Source organism: Mauremys reevesii, linkage group 6 (genome assembly GCF_016161935.1).
Source record: "Mauremys reevesii isolate NIE-2019 linkage group 6, ASM1616193v1, whole genome shotgun sequence".
Lineage (NCBI taxonomy): Eukaryota > Metazoa > Chordata > Testudines > Geoemydidae > Mauremys > Mauremys reevesii.
In genome coordinates, this window is record NC_052628.1 from 18,516,803 (window position 1) to 18,540,811 (window position 24,009).

The 24,009-nt window shown below is 38.2% G+C and overlaps 1 protein-coding gene across 16 annotated transcripts in view; it reads right to left on the bottom strand.

The window, feature by feature from the left end:
- The window catches only part of TCF4 (transcription factor 4), a 316,652-nt gene that overhangs the window by 30,438 nt on the left and 262,205 nt on the right, over positions 1–24,009 (bottom strand). For all 16 annotated transcript variants that reach the window (XM_039542743.1, XM_039542741.1, XM_039542744.1 and 13 more), the window contains 5 exons: positions 21,569–21,674; positions 18,757–18,890; positions 14,334–14,466; positions 4,678–4,745; positions 3,231–3,309 (listed from right to left, as the gene is read on the bottom strand). In XM_039542743.1, the coding sequence (XP_039398677.1) occupies positions 3,231–3,309; positions 4,678–4,745; positions 14,334–14,466; positions 18,757–18,890; positions 21,569–21,674 (520 nt within the window). The remainder of the gene's footprint in view (positions 1–3,230; positions 3,310–4,677; positions 4,746–14,333; positions 14,467–18,756; positions 18,891–21,568; positions 21,675–24,009) is intronic.

The window sequence follows — 24,009 nt, forward strand, 5'->3', positions numbered from 1 at the left end:
GGAATTACCATTAGAACTATGCAAACAAAAATGTCTTTCAAACTTTCTGGACGATTTTGTAGACATGTAAATGCTGTTTTCCAGATAGACTATAGGGCAGACATATGGACAACTTCCAAAATATACATGGATGAAAAAAAAAAAAGGTATTTTTGTAGTGAAGCACGTAGACGCAGGCCACAAAGTTGCCCCAGGCTGCTTCCTAACATAGAGGTTTTCATTGATTCGGCAGCTGTACCTAAGAAAGACTTCAGCAGAAGGAAATGTCTCACTGGTAAAAGGAGAAGTAGCATTTTCAGAAGTGCTAAGAGGGGATTGCTAGACTTCTATGTAAATCCAGCACATACTAGCTCATTATCCTAGCTGTGGTTCAAGACATATTTGATGCCACTGAACAAATCATTCAATCACTAAACTAATGGATTTGGGGGTTTTTAAGAAACAGGATTAAAAAAACAATAATAGTGTATGAATATCTAACTCAAAATTCAGTTACAACTTGTCATTCTACAGATGCTCTCATTTAACTCCTAAGATTTGCACTTTCTTAAGGCAGACGATGTTATTTTGCACTTACAAAACTTAAAAGGAGCTAACTCTTGGTTTATATTAGTTTACATCTATTGAACCAAATCTGTTTCTGCTGAAGGTTTAAGCGTGAAATATATAAGGTCTCAACTTTTGCAATGTAATTTCTTTTAAACAAAGATGTGTCACTATTAAAGGGGCACACTAGACTTGAGGACAGAAATATTGGTTCAAATACTTTCCCCAGAAGGTTGTGTTTATGGCACACTGATCAGATTATTTGTATTGTTAGGGCTTCTTTGTCTGAAGCATATAATCTTTTGAATGCTCTTATGAAACAAGGCTAGGGATTCAAGGTGGAGCTATTAGGGTTTTAATCTTAAAAATGAAGTTAAGTGGCATTTTCTGGGTTTAGAAGGTCAGGCCAGGATTGATCTCATGGCATTTTCCAGCCTCTCAGTATGCCATATTGACAAAATGGTGTTAACTTTGATTATATCTGGCACATTCACTACCAAATTCTGGTCTCCATAGATTTTCATTGTCTTTAACTTGTGATTTTGTCACATCAGTGACCATCAGGACTTTCATATTGTTTCTGACGCCCACTATATCCTGAAGCATAAACAGTTCAGTTCTCCTTTGAATGTATGTCACTTATTTGTATTGACGTTGACCCTTGGATCTCTTTATCAAGTAAACTTTGTGGAAAAAAATGAAATCTATATTGCTTAACATACGACTGCTTTCCTCAACTTCAACTCAAATCCTTTCTTTATAGTACAAGATGGAAATGATGGCAAAGCCCCCTAAAAGAAATGTAGCACATAGGGTGCTGTCTAGGGACAGGGACTGGTTCAGACAAATAAGGACTGTCTGTTGTCCTCCTAAACCCTTCACTGGGTCTTACTCCATGATGGAGAGGGGGGTGGCCAATCCTCAAAGAAGGCCTGATGTTGGAGAAAGGAAGCAGTCCCCGCCTCTACCCCCACCCCCCCGGTGCATTTTGGGGGGACATGTTTGATTAATGTCACCACAACCACCATACCTCACTTTCAATGGCAGGTGTTCTTGAGGGAGGGCTTCCTACCCCTCTTCAGTGGAACTTTTCTCTTCAAGGCGAAGTTTGGGAACCTGCTATCTTTCTTCAGACATAGCTTGCCTTCAGGTGTTGGCTGGCCAGCCCACTCCTCACTCTCATTAACCCTTTCACTGGAATCTTGTCTCTTCAAAAAGTACTTTGGGGTTTGTGCCTCCAAGATTGTTGAAGCACTGTGAAACCTCAGAGCGTATAAGATCTATACCTCTCTCCAGAACTGCTAATCTCCTTGAGGGACAGATCATTCTTACTCCAGGATTTAACAACACCATGCTACACTCAGGAGTATAAACTACGGTGTCTTTTAAAATGTCAAAGTGAGATTGACCGGACTTCCCCATACAAGTTCCTTGGTCTCACAGGACCAGAGGGGGGAGCTGGATGCCTGGTCACCCCCTGAAACAGATCCAGTGTTGACTCCCCCAAGAAGCTAACATAGGTAAGTTAGATCAAGAGCCTCTCAGATATAGTTATATGGTGAGGGAGTGTTTAAGGCTCTTGTGGGAAAGTCTCAAAGGTTTATACAATCTGAATTAGCTTCATATAGGCGTCTACAATTTGATGCTCATTAGAACCTAACTGCCTCTGATTCTTTTCAGCTTAGCCCTTCACTAGTGCTAGTATATGCCTCCCACACTGAAAATTCAGCTATGAGGATTATTTAGAAATAAAATTATACCACCAAAATATCTCTATCTTTTGAATAAGGACATCCTCAATATCACAGTGTACTATAAATGAGTTAAGCTTACTATGGCTCTTTGCACACAGCCACATTTTACGGGCCAAATTCTGGCAGGCACTTTGCTTAGGACCCCTGAGGTTTTTGTCTACACAACAAAGAAAAACCTGTGGCTGGTCTGTGCCACAGGTTTTTCTTTGTTGTGTAGACATATCCGTCTAGACTTCTGGACTCGGGCTGGAACCTGAGCTCTGGGACCCTCCCAACACAAAGGGTCCTAGAGCCCAAGCTCCAGCCTGAACCTCGAAGTCTACACAGGAATGAAACAGCACTGCAACCCGCGCTCCGCAAGCTCGAGTTAGCTGGCACGGGCCAGCCACGGGGTTTTCTTTGCTGGGCAGACATACCCTGAGAGAAAAATCATGGCAAATAGTCAGAATGACTGAGAGAATGTGGTTCCCCCAAAACCTAGAGAAAGGCTACTGTATAAAGTCCTGTTAACTCCTTTCACAAAGTGGCCTGGCCTGTGGGCTAAGAGGTGTGATCTAAATCCTTACACATGTCTACCCTCTTGCGGAACATTAGGAACAATCTGTTTATGGGGGTTGTCTGGGGCCAGAATATGGGTGTCTATTAACACTGCTTTTTTGTAGCAGGTAAAGGCATCTATTTAAAAAGTAATTATGACCTTCTCTTCATGTTGATCAAAATATGTCTTTTATAAAGTATTTCCATTCATCTCAGTGAGTACAATAGTTAGCCTGTATGGGCGCTGTATTTATAAGAAAATAGCCTAATAGCTATGTAATGCTATTGTCTGGATGTAAATCACACATCCAGGTCCAGCAGGAGTTTATTTAAATTCCTCCTACCAAAAAATATGTTGAAATTTTCAGTAAAATAGAATTGTAATAACAATACCTGAGAGAGAAGGGGGAGAACCAACAGGAGTTGAAGGATTTGATGAAAAGCTGTTGTTGGTGTGATCTGGAGAATAGATCTTTAAAAGATGATAAAGAATTAATCTAAATCCATCATAAACTGATGCAGAAAGAAATATGGAATTCTTACGAATTCAGTCCATTTAAATGAAAGCAGGACAGGTTATAAAGCCTATTACTTTCATCTTATTTTTTTTTAAATAAAGACAAAACTGTATTGGATGTAGGAAGCCAAACACTAGAATTCTCTTAGCTGAGACATCTTTATGGAAACAGACACTTGCCAATTAAGAGATGGTTCTGATTGCCACTGTCTCTTTAGGGTACGTGATGGTGGGTGTGTACATTTTATTTCACAGATTGCTTTAAGAATGAGCATTGTACAAAGCCTTACAACATTTCTGAAAATTATACTATAGTAAAATTAAATCCTTTAACAGCCCAAATAGAGCAAAAGGAACAAAGGACGGCACAGTGGGTAATTTATAACAGCAAACACCAAAGACCACTTGTCAATAACTATGATAAGACAAGACCAGGTGTGCCACTGGAATGGGTGGGGTGTGCCATTTAACTGCTGCTTAGAGTCAGTGATATGCTGTACACTGAATTTGCATCATGGTGATTGCCCTTGTTAATCATGTATGTCATATATCAGGAACCATTTAAAAGTGGACTCTGTACTATAACTGTCATTCTGGGCAACCTATTATCTTTTTTTTTGGTTGTCTTTTTAATGAAACATCTGCAGAATATGCAAAAAAATTAACTCTCATGAGAACTCAGTGGAACCCACTCTGCCCAGAAAATAATTTACATTGGTCCTTATTAGAAAGTCAACACATGCAACAATAACTGCACAGTGATATCTGAGGTGCATCAGTATTTCCTTTTACTTAGAACGGGAAATGTGCCATATACCTCAGGGATCACTGAGAGACAGCTGCTGGTTAATGCTGGCTTTTTAATGGCGACCACTGTAATGGAATAGATGGAAACTAGAGTGAAAAATATAAAATCTGAAAGCAAAAGAAAATCTAGATGAATTCTGTTTACAGATCATTTGATAACACAGAACCAAATCTACCACTGATTTTTAGGCAACCTCCTTCCCATTGTTTTTGATAAGTGAAGTGTGTGGAAGATTGAAGGACATGGCTCCTAATCATTAAGTGCCCATGAACGGTATAAGATTTCCAGTCATTTAATTTCTTTTGTGTTATAAAATTAACTCTAAAACTTTTTTAAAACATAATTTCACATCGATCATTAAATATTTCAATTGATAGTAACTCAACGCTGATGACCTCTGAAATCAAATCTCTCCTGTTTGCTGTTCATCTTCTTAAAATCCAGGCATCCATTGCTGATTAAAGTTCACACTTCAAAAATGATAAACGTGTAAACCAAAGTAAATATTTCCTTACAGAGGCAAGTGCTTTCCCCAGTGCATCACCAGTCTGTGAGCTGCCTGCTGCCCCACTTCCTCTGTTTGCTGAAAAACAAAAGATTGAGTGTAAAAACAGGCTGTGAGACATCTGAGTTTTCTATTCCTGGTCCACTTACTCATAATTTAATTGCATTATAATGCTAATTACATCACATTAATCTTTAATTGCCATTAATTTGTTTGCTAAGGTAGATATCAAACATATTAATATTACGATTTTGGTGACAAAATATAAATGACATCTTTGGGGTTTTTCAAATATATTGCATATTTGATACCACTTGACCATATGGCTTTATGTTTTCTAAATGAATGGCAGTCAATAATAAAGAATAGTCAAAGATATGAAGTTCATAACCAGATAAGCCTATGTAATATGTAGCCTTGTGTTCAGAAATGGCTGCTTTTCTTTACCCTCTAGTATATAATCATATTTTCTACCAATGAAAGCTTACCATATTTACATTCTAAATCATTCCAAATTAATACCTTGTAGCACTTTATAGCACCTTTCTTCTTCAAGAATCCCAAAGCACTTCTTAAAAGTATAAATGCTGTATATACATATTGCATGCAAAAAAATTGCATTAAATCCTGAAGGTTGCAAAATCAAGCACTCAGAAGTTAGGAAATTCCTGAATTAAGGTTGCCTGTGCAACTGTAATTTGGCCCCTTAATGCATATGTATTATGATAACAAACAGTCTTTAATTACATGATCACATACTATTTTTTCCACAATATTTCTGCCTCATTCAATGCATAGGCTGGACATAGCTCACTTAACGAGCAGCTATTGATTTTGTTTTCTCTTCATTCAGTGTGTGGCCCTTTGCCTTGTTTACTGCAGGCTATTAGACCTTGCTCTGAAGAAAGAATTATTAATTTCCTCATGGGATTTTCTATGGCATTCATCACTGCAATATCGGAATGCTTCACACATATTAATACAGTTATTTTTACAATGCTCCTGTGAGATGAGGGATTATTATCCCCTTTTTACTGAAAGGGAACTGAGGAACAGAAAGAGAAAAGTCAAAAGTATCCAACAATTTTGAGTGCCCAATTTGAGACACCCAGGACCTGAGTTTTCAGTGCACTTAGCATTATATGGCACATATGTTCAAAACAAAACTCTGAAAGTAAGTGTACGTTAACAGCAGCTGCGAGTGCTCAACACCTCTAAAAATCAGACCCAGAAAATAAGGAACACACAATTAATGATCACTGTGGAAAATCTGGTTTAAGTGAGTGGACTAGTATCACATAGGAACTCTGTCCTAATCCTGTCTCTTCCTCACCTCTGGCTCCTCGACCCAATCCCATTCTCCTCATCTAGCCAGCCTCAGTCTCCATTCCTCAGCTTTCTCATACAAATTCCAGGCTCCATGCCCAACAAGTTCTAGTCTCAATGCCTCCAAACTTCCTGTGCCAATCTCTCACTCGCCCAGCTCCTCACCCAACCTGTCTCTCTCCCCACAGTAGCCTCCAATATCTTCTCTCCTAGCCACATACCTGATCCCCACAGGTTCCTAGTTCCAATCTCACTTTTCATCCATCCCAGTAGCTCCTCACCTTGCCCCAGTGTGTCTGTGCAGCCACTTCCAGTTCTCTACCTCTCACACCCGATCCTCATCAGACCTGCCTACCCGTCCCTTCAACTGCTTCCCTTCGCCCTGGTGGTTCTAAATATCAGTCTCCTTTCCCCCACCCACAACTTCCTGTCCTAGTTTCCCTCACCCCTACCAGCCTCCATTCCCTATCCTTCTCCCTGCTTCTGGTCTCAATCTACTCCCTCCACCCCTGTAGATCTATCTCTTGTCCCCTCTGAATTTGATTCGGGCAGCTTCCTACTCCATGCTTCCTAGGCCCAGCAGGGAGGTCACTGAGAGCACAGCAGGGAGAGGCTCCCTGCTCTCAGTTCAGCTGCCCAGTCCTGGGTCCAACATAGTCCACAAAATCCAGAGTTGAAACTGCAGGGAAAGTCCTGCTCAGCAATGGGCTGGAGCACGCCCAGTGTGGATGGAATCATCAGGGAATTTAGCTTCTAAAATTTAAGAAGTCTCTACTGAGCACATTCAGAATGTGATTTCTTAAAAGGGATATAATTTGGCCAAATCTGGGTAGATTTTCACAAGGAAAGCCAAAGGTACATTCCTGACAAAAAGGCCACTGTCCTGCCAAATTCCAAGTCTGTGCTCCAAGGTATGGGGGCACCACACCTTTTTTTAACAGGGGAAAAACACTGTTTCTTCTCTCACTTCATTCTCAGAAACAGCTGAAGCATTTTGGCTGAAATTTTCAAGAAAAATTCAGCCTGAGGCAGATACCTGGCTTGGGAAATTTCAGCCAGAAAGGCTAAAGCTTGGCAATCTTATAAGCAGCTGAAAAAAGGGTCTGGTAAGAATTGTCAGACAATCTTAAAATCTATGGTGTTACTACCTAGATGGGGAGAGAGATAGCTCAGTGGTTTGAGCAGTGGCCTGCTAAACCTAGGGTTGTGAGTTCAATCCTTGAGGCAGCCACTTAGGGATCTGGGGCAAAAATTGGTCCTGCTAGTGAAGGCAGGGGGCTGGACTTGATGACCTTTCAAAGTCCCTTCCAGTTCTAGGAGATTGGTAGCTCCTCCACCAGAAAAAGATCTTCTCTACCCAACTGGAGGCACAAGTGCTCCAAATGAAAAATGTTGATACTTACTTCCTTGTCATGTTACCTAACTCCACTATAAAACTTGAAAGCACTCTATATGGTTACCTCTGTCTTAAGAGGAGTTGTTTCTGCCTCCAAGAGGTTGAGCCTCTTTCTGTACTGAAATCATTTCCAGGGGGAAAAAAAAGAGTACTTGGTGTGAACAACAGTATTTTGAGTCTATTTTCCTTTTACAACATGGAAGGTATAATTAAAGTGGAAACATCATAGCTTGTATATTTTAACTTGACTAGGTAAGAGAACATCAAGTTAGAAAGAACCGCTCTTTATCTCTGTGTATTAAAGCATAGTGACACCTCTGCCTCTGTCACTGCAGTACCAAAAAATACAGCTCTGGTAATTACACATGAAATGTCAACGGTTTTATCTTTAACTCAGATAAATCTGAATGTTTTCCCCAATATTAAAGCCCTTTTCAATGGCTAATGTCTTTAGTGGAAGGAGATTTTGATTAAATTAATTTAGAAATGTTTCTATAGTGTTGCTGGCACATACATCCTCGATTGCTTTATTTTTTGGTAATATTTTTACTCATTATTGTACACTGAAAAAATTAGCGTATAGGGCAATAGTTGTTTATTTGTGATCTCAGCTTAGTTTGAAATTAGGTCTGCAAGAAATACAAAGTTTTAGGATTTATTCCTCTGAATCACAGTGGAGAGTAGGAAGTTTTTACACTCACAGATAACAACAAAAAATGTAAAGTCAAAGAAACAGAAGACCTGGTGTTAATTAGAGATAAATGTTTAAGTAATGTAATGTAAATACTGTAAATTCTAACCTAAAAGTTTGTAACTTGAATAATTTCAGACTGACATCTAGAAATTGAGTGACATATTTCAGAAAGTGAACTATAAAACAAATCAAAACCTAAATACTCTGTACTTTCTGCTGGATATTTGTTTTAAAGAAAGTGATTCTCTAATTCAAAAAAAGGCAATCAGAAAACTCTTGTTTCAGATCTTCAAAGAGAATATAAACTCCAATAGTTTGCTGTCTCCACATGTGTGGAAATCCCATTTGTTAACAACAAAGATCCATTTGCATATAAGGAGAGTAGTTTCTCAGAGTCACACTGTACTATTCAGATCCTTTAAGAGAATTTAACCCAGTGATTAGGATTAAGGTTGCATATACAGATACAAAACTCTGACAAAGTTCCCAATATTGCACTACTTACTACTAAGAACAAAGGAATTCCTGCTATATACTGCATGCAAGATCTTTGAAGACTAACAGCTATGAGAGATAATAGAGAAAGTGAACGAGGTAAGGAAATTGACAGATAACCCTGCCCAAGAGATCAAACTGGACACATCCAGACTTTGAACTCAGATCTGTTCCTGAAAGAGAAGATTTCATAGTCTGAGAGTAAATGGGATGTGTGTACACTACAAGTGCTTCAGTGGAACAACTGTAGCATGGCAGCTACACTGCTGTAGCGCTGTAGCATAGACACTTGCTACAGTGATGGAAGGGATTTTTCCACCACTGTAGTAAATCCTTGACAGGCGGTACCTAGGTCAACAGAAGAACTCCCCTGTTACCCTAGTGGTGTCTAATATAGGGTTTATGTTGGTTTAACTACATTGCTCAGGAGTGTGAAAAATTCACAACCCATAGCAACATAACTACATTGACCTAAGTGTTAGGTTAAGTGTTAGACCAGGCCTGAGATTACTCTAAATAAATGGGGCTATTGTGTATTTCTTTCTATTTCTCAAATAAATTAGCATTTTGTTTAAATGTAAACTAATCTTTTGTTTAGCTGGTATGGTGATGTAAGTGCTGATTGAAACTTTTGGGTGACAGGAAAATCTCTACCCTTAGGGGAGTAAGTGAAAACAGATATGGCTAATTGCTTTAGGAGTACATAAGGTCCTAATAAGAGGTTCAGTATGGTCTGTGGTCTGACAGCAGCTGGGGGTCTGCTTAGCACATTGAGCCTTCTGGACTTCAGGGGTAAAAGGACCAAGCCCACAGAGATTGTCTTGACAATCCCTAGATGTAGCACAGACACTAAATTGTACAAGAGGAAAGGAGCAGTTAACTCATGACATCCCAGACAAGCAGATGACCTGCATTATTGTTCTTTCCCTAACAAGCTTACTCATTTTTCATTCATTAAAATAGAAAGTAACTATTAAAAACGTAATATATTACATATAATTAATTACACATTGAAGATATACATAAGGTAGGTTTATTTGATTGTTTTGGTATGCAATGAAATTGGGATGCTTAAACAACTGGAATGTAACTCCAACTTCTGTAAAGAACCACCACTGGTATCTTAAGTGGTGCCCTACATAGAAGAACGCTGTATGAAAAATAAGGAGGCACACTAGGGCTATGCTTTGGGGTGGAGTCACAAGAAAAATTCCCCTAAGAATGTGTTTTCCCAGACATTTGGGGAAACAAACATTGGGGCTGATTCATTTATATGTGGATCCAAAACTAAAAGTACTGCCCTTAGCTAGCTGAATAAAACCACACCTGGTCAAGAATGGCTTCTGTTAGAAACCAAAACAAAACAAAGCACCTCATACAAATAAGACAAGCTCCTGCTCTAAATAGGAAAGCAGGGGGAGAAGACAGGGAATGCTTATCCTTATAGCCCTGTTTTCATCCTTACACCTCCAAGTTCATCTTGATGAATGTATGAGCTTTAGCATGGATATATTTTTCTAATATTCATTGGAACTTAAATTAATGCTGGCATTTATTGGTAGTTCCAGTGTATAACTGAGATGGCCCAAAACACTCTCTCTCATATATTTAGGCTACATTCACACTATGATCTAGGCGTGTGACTGCCCTGCACCTTTAATCGGGGGGGTGTGGGTGAGGTGTTTGGCTGGCTGGCCGAGTGAAGGGAACAGTGCTTTATGGCTAGTGGAGGTGTGGGGGGGTGGGGCTGGGGAGATGAAAACTGCTGCAAGAAGGGGTCAGCGTGGTTGCTGACTCATCCCCTGGGAACGCAGGTTTAAAAGGGGCAGTACAGTGTCTAAAGCCTTCCTTTTTACATGGACCAAGACTGAAGCAGAAGGACTTAAAAAAGAGGTGTTCATTAAATGAACGAACGGGGGGGCAGTTGGACTCTTATGATTGGTACAGCAAGAAGCCAGCCACCCATTCTTATAGCCCATCTTAACCCTCCTATGAGGTGGGTGGTGGTGGACGGTCAGGTCCCGGCAATGGATTTGTTGGAGGGACCTGGAGGGAAAAAGCAGGGGAGCTCATGGGAGCCCCCCACCAGGTATGGTAAGGTCCCGGCAATGGATTTGCTTGAGGGACCTGGATGGGAAAAAAGGGGGAGCTGGTAAAAGCCCCATTGGTAATTATGGAATAAACATGGGGTTACCTGTACTGCACACTTTTATCTGCTGGGTAGTCCCAGACCTCTAATAATAATGTTGTGATCTGATTAAACCCATGTCAAATGTCTTCTGTCCTTCTTTCGGCATAGCCAGACAATGATACTCCTGCTCATGTATATATACACTACCTCTCATCAAGCTTGCATGAGTATAAATAACAGTGTAGCTCTGAGCTAGCACAAGTATGGGCACACCAGCAGGGGAATCCTACCCCTAGTTTGTAGTGCAGATTAGCCTCAGTCAAATCAGATTGGGATTGTCAGTACAGAGGAAGAAACATGGATGTAAAGGTAGCAGAATGACAAGGAGGAGGAATGATGTGTGATGGAAGGAGAGTGAATGGCACAAGTATCTTCACAAAGTTTTCAATTTTAGTGTTTAGTGTTACTGTTGTTGCTAGGTCTCTGTAATCATTAATAGGCCCAATGGATGAAGGCATACTGGACATGGGGATGGTTCAAGGCTATCACTGAAATTTAGGGGCGGATGGTTTATTTGAAATATTTGTTGTCTGGGCTTCGCTGGCTGAAATAGTCAAATGACTCTGAACATGAATAAAGGGTTAGATTCAGTTAGCATGATGGACAAAAATTTGAGTCAGTTCTTATTTTCCCCAAATTAGATTGATTTGAATACAAATATCGATCTCGGAATGCAGCCCTAACATGCATGTGAGTTGCTAATAGATTGCTAAGTGACAACACAACTTCACTGGTGTTTCCTTGCCCTGCCAGCAGTAAGGGCCATTGCTTAGTCTGGTAGGAAGCTGGTGCTACTGCAGTCTGAGAGGGTGGCTAGAATGAAGAGATTGATATCTTGGAAATGCTATAGTCCACGGATTTTGACTCTGTTTGAGGGAGGTAGAGCTCCTTTGATACTGTGACCAAGCTTAGGCAGGATGAGGGAGAAAATGCTGGCTTGGAAGCTTAGGACTCCTCTATTTTACAACTGGATTTGAAAATGAGTAGCAAATGTTATTGCTCTAATTTTGAGCTATACTTCTACTTAACATACCTCTGCTAATATAATAAAGAGAATATGAATGGCTTTTTCTACCCCAGTGATGGATGGATTCAAGGTGTGGGTCCCTAACTATTCTGAAGAATATATATATACAATGTTATACTTAATTCCTTAGAAGCCTCTCATCAAGTTCCTGTAGGAACAATCCTGTATGGGCAGTGGGACGTACGAGATGATGAAGTAGTTCTTTTCCATTTCTAACTTCTGTGATTCAGACTGAAAATCTTAGATTCTTTGAATAAATTCCCAGGCACCTGTATCTCAATAGCTATAATTAGATCTAGAACCCCTAGTCAATGTAACTGACAGGACACTGGATGCACATCTATAATAAAACATTCCATTAAAGAATCCAGACATCTTACACTAGAATCCAAACTTATAAAATCATGCTCTTTTTGATTAATATGAAGGTAGAATGGAAGTTATAATTTTGTGTAGAAAGCTTAGCTCAACTCGATATTTATAGTTGATGGACTTCCCAAACTATGAAGTATTGACATTATTGGATAAAATTCATATTCCTCTTGAGCTATGTGACTGTTCATCACTTCACTGGATCTGGAAGCTTTACAATCTTGTAAAAAAATAAAATGCAGTATTATGTGACTGCTCTAATAGCAAAATTAATGTGAACCCGAGGTCTCAAGGGGAAACACACACAAAGTTACTACTAGAAAAGCTGTATATTGCAATGCATCATGTAATAGAAACATGTCATTAGAAGTCAAAGCAGCAAGGAGGATTAATACATGAATCAGACAGGTATTCTTAAGTAATCTTTAGCATATACTGTATTAAATCTATCTTAATAACTGGTTGCTTAAAAATTGCATAGCTTTGGACCTTGGCAATACTATGCATAGGATTAAAAATCATTTCTAGTCAATGTTGTCATGTATTCTATTCAGAAAATTTATTTTACTCAATGCTGTTAAAAAAGATCACAGGTCTTCTTCTGAACACGGTTGATCTTAACTGCACAAGTAATATTAATTACAAAAGTGTCTCTTCTAGATATATGGAATTTACTAGCAATAAATAGTTCTGTTTGCTATCAAGAATATGTTTTAAGGATACTCAAGCACGTGCGGGACATTAAATATCACAAAAATCCCTTAGGACCTGATTTTGCTTGGTAGCCCAATGAGACTAGCCACATAGTAAGTACAACTGGTCAAAAAGCCTGAAAATATTTTGTTGCAAATTTTTAGGGCTTTAGTGAAAAATTGAATTGTCATAAAAATGTTAAGTTGAAAATTTTAAATTTAGAAAATTTTGACCTGCTGCAGTAGTAAATTACTATTCAATGTGAGTATGGGTGGCCAATTCAGAAACCGTCTGCTTAGGGCCTGAAGACTGGATTCAAAATGAAATATATTCAAATTCCATTCCCCAAATGTTCTGAGCCCCTATATTGTTATCTTTACAGCTATTACAAAACCAGGCACAGAAGTTCGATGCATTAAATCTGGTGCTATCGGACTCTTTGTGAGATAATGATTTATGTATATCATGCTCACAAAAAAGCAAGGAACTCATTGTAAAAGAAGACTTCTCAATGGAATGGGAAGATTGAGCACAGAAATCCTATACTGTAAAGGGATACAATTATCTCAGACAGTGACAAATGAAGAAGAGACTATTAAATTTTTCCTTTGTTTAGAGACCTTGAAAAATATGATGCCCATGTGTTAATACTTGAACTCACCCTCCATTCTTACTGCATTAGTCCTGCTTAAAGTCATTTTATACTAAATCATGTGTGTAATCTGAAACATGTGTCAAACTATGTGTTCCCTAGTTACTAAGTATTTAATTAGCTTTATTTGTTCTTTGTGATACAAGCAAGCCAATATTTCTTTATTTCCTGTATTTAAGTCTGAACCAGAATATGCCAAATATTTAAGAAAGTATACAGATGTATGCTATTAATTTACAGAGGTTGTTACAAAAATATCAGTAACATCAGAAAAGAAGGCTCTCTTCTTATTACACAAACATGCTGCCATCACTGATTTCTACCACACTGTGTGGAAATCAAATAAAAAATTGAAGGGGATGAACATTAAAATATATTGAGTGAAGTATCAGTTCACAAGGAACTGTATGCAATTAAAGGGGGAGCTTAATTCAATAAAATTTGACTTCCCATCGACTTCAAAGCCAACAGCATCAGGCGCCTAGTTTGTGTAGTGTCTTCAATACAAACTTTAAACCAAAGTGCTTTACAGAATTAAATGCTATATTTAGACACTTAAATAACCAAGAGAAAATGAGTAAGGAAGGCAATAGGTCAGGTACAATATATTTATTTAAATCCCATTTCTATTATATTTATAATCTTTCTGGACACATATTGGAAGAAAGTTTTCTTCTAAAGTATCGAATATATTAGGAAATAAATTTTAAAAATTCTTATAACAGAAAGGTTCAGTAGCAATATACTGCACCAAAGCAGATGAGATGCCAGGAGAGCAATGCTGTATTCATATTCATATAGAGATATCTCTGCAACTCACCCATTATACTGTCTGTTCCATTAGCAGGTGGCGTGCAGGAAGAAGCATTGTAATGATTTGTACCACTACGGTGGAAAGTGGACATCGGAGGAAGACTGGAATTGATGTCTGCTGAGGAGTGTGATGGGTAGCTCTGTAGCAGAAAGTATAAAAAGTGGAACAATTTAAATAATAAAGCATGAAAGACGGGCTGTCTGGATCGCTTAATTCAGGATTGTTACAGTATTTCACCTAAAGGAGCAGGTCTTGTTGCCATGTGTATAAAGGAATGAGTGATTTTTTCTACTCAGATATCTATGCAGTAAGGCTCATAAACTCTGATACTATAGGATGAAATTAAGAAAGAAAATGTATGCTGCATATCAGGAAAAACTTGGTGACAGTGATAACTATTAGTTGGAGAAATAGTCTCCTGAAGGAAGTTATAGAATCCGCATTACTTTGTGATATTTAAAACTAGACCTGACAAAGCATTAGAATATATTCTGTATGGAAATAAGCCATCACCGGGATAGACTAGTTGATCTAATGAGCCAAATTGTCTACCCCTGCTGCTCGGAGATGCACTATAAAGCTGGTGAATCAAAGTATCCAAGACTCCATGGGTGATGCATTGATGGTAGGTCTATTTGTGGTCTGTATGTGCAGACAAGTCCTAAGAAAAAGAGGGTATCACTATGCCTCGGTAATCCCTGGTTGCTGCAGTGGCTCCTGGGGGAGCTGGGAATAAATTAAAACAACTCCTGGATCAGGGGAATATAAAAGTAGCATAAAGCCATCTTTGTGCTCTACCTCTATATGGGATCCTACACCAAGCACAGGATGGCCAAAAATAGGATCTGGGCCACAAAATTGTCGCTCTATTTTTTATTATTCTCTTACTTTTACGGTACTTTTGATATTTAAGTACCACATACTTGGATTCTGTCTACCTCGAAGTTATAAGACATAAGCACATCATGCAGTTATATAGCCAAAACCCACATTCCTTACGCAGTCAGAACTTCAATTGAGTCTAACAGGGGTTTTGTCTGAGTAAAGTCTGAATAAAGATTTCAGGCTTTGACTCACACATAAACCACCCTAGGATAGCAACTCATAGTCCAACTGGCTGAAGTTAACATGGGTTAAGAGAGTTTGCCACATTGCTCACAAATCAGTAAACAGTGATTGTTTAGGGTAACAGTCTAAATCTGAGTAATGCCATGACCCTTGCTGAGTTCTGTTCCATGACACCCACACAGAAATGGTGCTTCATGATCAGCAAGTAAGATTTTATCATTTCTCAGGGGGAAAACATCAAAGGGATACTACCAAATATTTTAGCACAAACATGGGATCTGCCTTAAAATGTGTGTAATCTGATGAGGAAATTGTACTCTGCATTCTAAGCAACTATTAAAACAAACAAACAAAAAATATAATCCATGAGAAAATAGAAATAATAAACAGCAACTATTTATTTGTGCTGTCTGTATTGGCACTGCAGTATCACCAGTTAACTAACAATTCAAGAGATTTTACATATATGTGCAGCTTGAAGTGAAGTTATTCTGGCTTTCCTCAACAGTCTCTGCATATACTAAAGGTGCTGACTTCCCACTTTTGTACCAGTAGAAAACATTGCACCAATTAAAATACCAATGCCTCCCCTTGTGCTACCTTATGCACAGAAGACCTTGCTCATATAGAGAAGCGGGACAATAAATAATATGGACCCAAGGTTCTGAAGTGCTGAGCACCTGCAACTCACATTTATGTCAATGGGAGCTCCGGGGTCTAGATTCACAAAAGGATTCACATGTGTCTGACAAAGTGGGCATTCACCCATGAAAGCTCATGCTCCAATACATCTGTTAGTCTTTAAGGTGCCACAGGACTCTTTGTTGCCTTTTACAGATCCAGACTAACCCGGCTACCCCTCTGATAAAAGGACTTAGGCTCCTAACTGCCACTTTAGGTGCATAAATCCCAGAATTATGCTCCACTGGGATCCACAAAGCCCCTGCTCAGCTGCCGCCGAACACTGTAGGTGCCTAACCTAGCTCAACACCAAAATTTTTGCAGTAAATTTTCCCTAGGTGTTTTATGTTTCTGCTTCTGAGCATGCACACATACTGCTGCTTCACTCTACACATCTGGACATCTCAGACCCAGAGCGATGGGAAAATAGGCTCTCCTCTGTGTAACTCCCGGCAGGGCTCAACCATAAGCATGTTCAGAACTCACCTACCGGTTCAGGCCCCACACAAGAATTGTGAATTCATAATTTTAAAAGTTACTGCAGCAGGGGGACTGGTTACTGGGCTGCCCCAATTTATCCAGAGTGGAGCAGTTTCAACAGGACAAAGAGAGGGAATATCCTGAGAGGTAGTAGAGTCCTGTTCAAATGCCTTCTCCCACCTCAGGCAAAGAGGGAACTTGAACTGAAGGCCTCCCACATCCCTGGTGAGTGTTCAAACTACTGAGCTAAAAGTCACTGCTCTTCTTCCCTGCCTGCTTCTTGCAAAAACGACTTGAGTCCCACGTGTCAATTGAAGGTTTGCTGATGAGAATCCCAAGTAGAGGGAGGCACCAACCTGGATTTAGGCACTTATCTCCTAAGAAGAGTAGGGCTTGAGACAGAAACCCTCTCTTTGGTATCTCCCATTGGCTAGCTTAGGTGTGGTGTCACCTAAGATGCTGGCTTTTGTGACTCTCATTTTGAGGTTCCTATCTTCCATTTATCATATGAGGGGCCTGAAAGCCTAATTCATACTTTCTGAATCACAGTGATTTTCTAGACATCTAAAAGATATGCTTGGCAAGGCTGCGTGTCACCACTCATAATTTTCATAGTGAATCTAGCCCTGGGTGCTCACCATCTCTGACAATTAGGCCAAATAGTAATTCCCAGATAAAAACTACATTTGGAAGGTGTTACGGTTGAGAGTACCTATCATCGATTTACAGTACAGACCATTACCATAGACATTGTAACTATCCCAAAGCCAAGCCTTATCAAACAAAGATTTAACGTTAGGGTTAAACTTGAAAGAAACAAGGCCATTCAAACAACCTTATGTAATGTAATGACACCATGCAAGAACCATACATTTATTATTAACGAATATTAGCGCATGGTCCCAGACCAGGTGGTTTTTTTTTTTTGAAAGACACATTCGATTTTTTTTTCCTCACTGTTTCACGACAGGGAAGAGTTAGGGTTGTTTCGGTGCCCACATTATGCACATTAAATAGACGTGTCTGAGCTGCTATTTTATATTGGTTGTAACTAGGGATTTATTAACCTTGTGAAGTTTGATGTTTTGTGAACTTCTTGAACTATTTTTTTCAGTTCACAAAACTAAATTCACAAACCTGTATTTTAAACCTATGTTTTTTCCCCCTAAAGATAATTCAGTTACAATAAGAAGTATACCATTTTCTAGCTAAAAAGAAGTCTATGTTAAGTTTTATGGACAGCCAAACTCCTCCAAAATTTAGCCTAGTTCACCTAAAAACAATATCTATCTTTTCAGTACCCTTGGCTCCTTTTTCATAGTCTCTGATAAGTAAAATCTGAATCTAAACTCAATAATGTATCTCAGTTGAACCTATGATGGTCACATGGAAATAAATTAGAAAAAAAGTTTCTCTCTCTGTAGCTCAAATAATTTACGAGTTTTGGGGGGGAAAAGCATCTCTCTTCACCAGTTTTATCATTTCGCTTTGCCTAGTATACTTTCCCTTGTGTTTCTAATGGAGTGGGAGTCGACAGGATTCTGTTGTTTGTGCACAGCATCAGCTCAGCAATGATGTTAGGGGAATACTCCCAAAGCTGTGCACAGTGTCTGTGCAGTTCTCTTTTTGGTCCAATCAAATATCACAGTCTGAATTAGTCCTACCAAACTGCTTCTGTATTGACTAGGCAATGAAGGAATAGCATGGTGTTCCACTAATCTTTATTGAAATATTTAAAAATATTTTTGCAAAATAAGGAATAGACCGAGTTATCTAAAAACTCAGAAATACAAAGGAAGTTGAGGAAAATGTAATATATATAATAATGTGCATACATGTTATATGCTTCAAGTGCTGATAGGTACATAAGACCTTATAATAGAAAAAGTTTCCACAGAAAAACGATTTTAGGTAATTTTAGAGGTTTGCACAATGATAACTAAGATGGAGGAATGTATAATCCACCACTTCTGAGATACTTATTTTGTAAAATATGTGGCATGAGATTACACTGTAGGTCAATAAAAACATCTTAATGACATGAGCTTGGTATGGGCACTTTCTTCTCAGGTGGCAAAGCTATGAGTGACTTATGCAGGTCATCCCAAATGAGTATCAATAAACCCTTTGTCCCACATCATGCCGTTATGTATTCTCTCTCTCCATACATGTACTCATGTGCATTAGAAGGTTAACTTACCAAACGGTCATGTGGATGCAGGCTGCAGTAGCTGCTAGACTGTGGAATATGAGAAGAATTGCCCAACATTCCTCCATAACCAGGCTGATTCATCCCACTGGATGAGCTCCATGGGTCACTGCTGTGATGACCATCTGTAGAAAAGAAAGAAAATGTGGCTTCTCTGAAGGCCATAAATCTAGGTTATATAATTGTTTTGTTTTGTTTTCCTGTAAACTTTAAAATAACTGTCCTAATGGGGCTTGATGCATATGCAATGTATCATTGTGTCGGTTAATTGCTTACATTACAAGACAGTAGCCATAAAAGGAGTGCTGTATATTGTCTTTTTGTCTCCTAAGGGCTACACAAATTTAACATAAAAGCATGCTCTTAATAAAAAATTAAGCTGAACTGAGCAACAGCGAACAACAGTATCATCTTGAATCATTTCAGGTCAGTCACATAACTGATGCTAAAAGTTTCTCTAAAGTTTTAATCCTGCCATTTTATCACAAGCTTAAATACATATACTTCAAGTTACTACAAATTTCAGCTGGGACAAAATATGAGCTTCAAAATAAAATGAACTATGAGGGTTTAAATCTGAATTTAGAGTGGTCTAACAACCTTTGAATGATGACACTTCCTGCACGCAGGTGATTTGGTGTGTCATTAAGAGGTTTTGGTTCTTAGAGAGGTATTACTTCCTCTGCAAATACACAAGCCATTTTGTATTTCTACACCAAACATTCCTATGCCTTCTGGGTGACACAGTTGTGATACAATGAGATACAGGCTGCATCTCTGACTTTCAGAAGTTATCCCCTAAATCAAGTCAAGCACTTAAAGGGGTGCCTAGCCTACTTAACCACACATTTTACATTTAACTAGATCCTTGGGAGTAAATCTATAATGATCAAGGTTTTTTGTTCCTTAATGGAACAGTCCCATAACATTTAACAAAGCATAATAACCTTTTCATAGGTGTTCTGAATCCCAATTTAGCAGAGATTTATATCACTAACATAAATCTCTAACAGATCGTTAAAAAAATTAGAGAAAGGTTAGCATTCTCTATTAGTTTCTACAAATGCTTAATTTGTATAGAACTCTTTTGGTTTCCCCTTTATTCAATTCTATAATTGGTTGTTCTGTGAATTTTCACAATTTAAATTGGAGATCACAGGTTCATTGTTTACAGCCCATGCCCTCATTTTCTGGTTCAACAAGGGAGAGGGCATAGGTCTTTGCAGCATAAACCAATCATCTTCCAGGGAACTGATGGGATGTTCTCTTATCCCTGTCTCCCTTTGTAATGGTCTCTCTCTCTTGAGGGGTAATACAGAACCACTGCACTATCACTGATTGAGAGGGCTGCATTAAATCCCCTGCTGGGAGTACACAGGTATAAGGCAGAAACAAGTGAGTTTGGGAAGTAGAAAGAGCAGCATCTGATATGGTGACTTGTTGCTTCTAACAGTCAGATGTGGTGGAGCAGCCTACAAACCTTTGACTCCATAAACAGCTGAGATCCAAGCCTGATGGTATGAATGCTCTTTTCCTAATCTTAAGGCAACAACTTAGCCTGTCAGGGGGCTACATCTACTCCAATTTCCTGCTGTGCTTGCTGCACAGCTACTCTGCTAGGCTTCTACCTCTTTTCCTGACCCCAAAACTAAATGTAAAACATAGCAATAGCTATAGGAGTGCTGCCTCACCCCCAGCTTGAAGTGGTTTCCATTATATACAGGATTTACAGTTTGGTTCAATGGCTCTCAGTACTCCCAATATACAAATTGTTCCAGCATCCCTGCTGATAGGACAAAACCAAAATCCCAGATACGAACATCCTTACTTTTATGTTCCCTATCTATAATATAAACAAACTATAGGTCACAGCATGAAATACTCCTTTCTGATCACAGTGGCTTAGTCTAGTCACTCAATGGAAGTGAAGTATTGACCTGTACTCTCCATGTGCCACATTAAAAGTGACGTGAGATGGAATCAGATTTTTTTTTGGATGCAGAGGAGGGACCCCAGGAAATCAGAGTCCCATTTCCACAAACACTTCTGCACATGCTTAGCAGAAAATAGCTGAGAAGATATCAAGATGTGCATCAAGTTACGCAGATGCATATTTGTTTACAGGATCATGGCCTGAATGTGGTTCTCAGGCTCTTTGATCATTCCCTAAGTAGGGGAAAATGTGGGTCCTACACTTCTAAATAGATTGTTTCATTGACTCACTCCAGGACTTCTAACTAATAAGTTACTTGAAACTTTATTTCAATGAGTTATAAGTATGAATAATTGCAAGAAATACATTATCAATATACAACAGTGAACGTGTAAAAACTAACATTTTAAAATGAGAGACACTATGTAGTTAATTTAAAAACAGATTTAGAAGTTGCTATAATACAGAGTATATATTATATACACACACTTTATGGTGTGTACCATAAATATTATTCACTTTATAAATTCTCTCCCTCATACACAGACACAGATTTATACACAAAGTACTCATGCATATTATGAGCATTTAATAAATGTATAACATATATGCATGTACACAAACTCTTTGAAAAGAAAGCCTAAAGTAATTCAAATGATAAGAATCTAATAAGTTATTTCATTATATTTCATTACAGGATCAAACAAGATGCTCATAGCCATAATGGTCTATGCATTACAGGTCTTCATTTTAATGATAACATAACAGCACACAGGATGATATTCTATGATGTCTCTAATACACGTATGTCAATAAATATATACATGAAATGTATGCACAATATATTTCTCTTTGAAAGTAGCATCTTACCTTGCATGAAGAAGGAGCTAGGAAAAGTGCTGGCTGCTGGTTTTGAGGATGGATAACCTGGTGAATCCCTATTGTAGTCAGCAGTGCTTGCTGACGGGGCATAAACCTAAGGAAAAAGGATTAATTTAGTATGCCTTCAGCAATGACTGAAATATTTCAAGGCATGTTGCTTTAAAAAAGAAGCAGGAATTAAATACTGAATATTTACCTTGTTCAGTCTAAATCAGGTCCTAACATTACACAATACTTCTTTTGGAATACAAAAATCTCAGTATTTGTGTGAAAAGAAAATAAATTTTAAGCTTAGAAAGAAATGTAGGTATGACATTTTCCAGCCTTAGACAATAATATTTGTGAGGTGTTTGTCAAACTATTTCTAGCTGTAAATATACTCTACAACTAACATATGTTGGACCTGGTATCTTACGGAGCTTGAAAGAATTGAGAACATGAAACAATACTGATTTATTACATGAAAGTACCCAGCTTTCACACATTTAAGGACAAAAATGAAAGCAGTGTGGTGAAGTCAAACTCTTTGTTCCCTAAACGCTAAAATGAAATTTAGAAAACAGCACTATCAAGGGCACTGAAAATTATAAACATATCTTGGGATATTAAATTCCCATGTTATTAGGTCTTTGCAGAGCAGCTTGAAAGCACTATTAAAAACCTGTATCTACACAAGACCACCAACACAGCATGTGTGTGCATTGGGGGAAAAAACCTTCTTTTTTATATTATATTTGTGTGTGCAATAAACTTAGTATGTGTGCCAAAAAACTAATTTACTTACATTTGTTTACTAATACACCAGAGAGTTCTGTAACTAGCGTTTTACAAAAATAGTTCTTGTATTTTCTTGTTGTGTTAACCAGAACAACATAAAAGAAAAAACACTCAGAAGGTATAGTTTAACTTTGAGTTTTCTTTTGCTACATTTATATATTATATATGTATATTAAATCCTCAATTTTTTGTTTCTGATTAAAAAGTTCCTCTCTCCAGATGGTCAGGAAGACTGAAACACTGTCATCTTCTTGATGAAAATGGATACCTTCCTGCCTCCATTTTGAAGCAGGCAGCAGATCACAAAATTGGCAGACAGCCTACTCTGACATTCACAGGTCACAGCAAAGGAAAAGAGAAATCCACCAATAAAATACAACTGCAAGCAATGTTAGAAAAAAATCCAATCTATGCTCCTCTGCATCTCACAAACATTACAAGAGAAATCAAATGATTTCTCTCAACAAAATAAACAGAAAACTAAGAGCCACCCTTATGCTGAGTAACTTATTCTGAAAGTTGTCCTGTTGATTTCAGCAAGGCTACCTGATGTGTAAGGTACTACTCTACCTGAGTAAGGTTGGCAGAATCAGGCTCTAAGCACTTCTGCAAGAAGTTTTCCTGTACGTATGTATTTAAATAAGATGCATGCAAACACATGAAAATATAAAGATTTGTTGAAATTTTTTACACACATTTTCAAACTATCCTGTAGAGTCTTTATGTAAGGTGTACAGTGCACTAAACAATACAATTAAAAGATAAACTCTATATGCACGTCAGTTCCCCCCTCCCCTCCAATTTAGAGCCTTCACGGTATTGGGGACCCTCAGCTCCTACTGACATCAATTTAGGGCACTCAGCGCCTAGCAGAATCATGAGAAACAGAAAGGTATTTAATATCCAGATGCTACTTATGTAGTTTCATTCAGCTTACTGTAAGCAAAGTGCCAGTCACAGAATCAGAACACAGTAATATTTGTTTGAAGACTTCTAGTAAAGGCAAAAGGAAAGAGTAAGACTCCAAACAGAAGAGCACAAACAAATCTAGACCAAAGGCCTAAAATCATTTCCCTTGGAACTGCTTAATGTATCTTGTTGATAGTATTAGAGAGCGATAATAAAGAGATGACAGGGATTTTTAGAAGTCCTTGCTGTCAAATCTAATGCTAAAACAACTGTCTCAGGTTAAAGACAGATCTGAAGGAGGAATAACAGATGATATACTATAATATTACTACTATATGGTAGCACAGTAATATAATATAAATGTCAGAAAGAAGAAATAACACAGAAGGGAGTTTACTGGTCATTCAACTTATACACTCTTTAGAGACTTCTCACACCTTTAAACAATGTAACCTTTAATCAGTGTATACTGACTGAAAAACACATATATTGGAGAAGGCTTATATAGCTACATTTTAAAAAAAATAAGCAACGAATCATAGAGTGATTAATATTAAAATTGAGGTGTACTGCATTGTGGTATTTATCTTTACTATAACTTTCATTATCCTACAAATACTATGATATATTTAACTACTGTGTGTGATTAATACTCAAGTTTTTAAATGGTGTTCATTTTACAGTACATTAACATTGTTCTGTTGCTTTTTTTAAAGCAGGTGTGGTTAACAGTAGGATGGTTT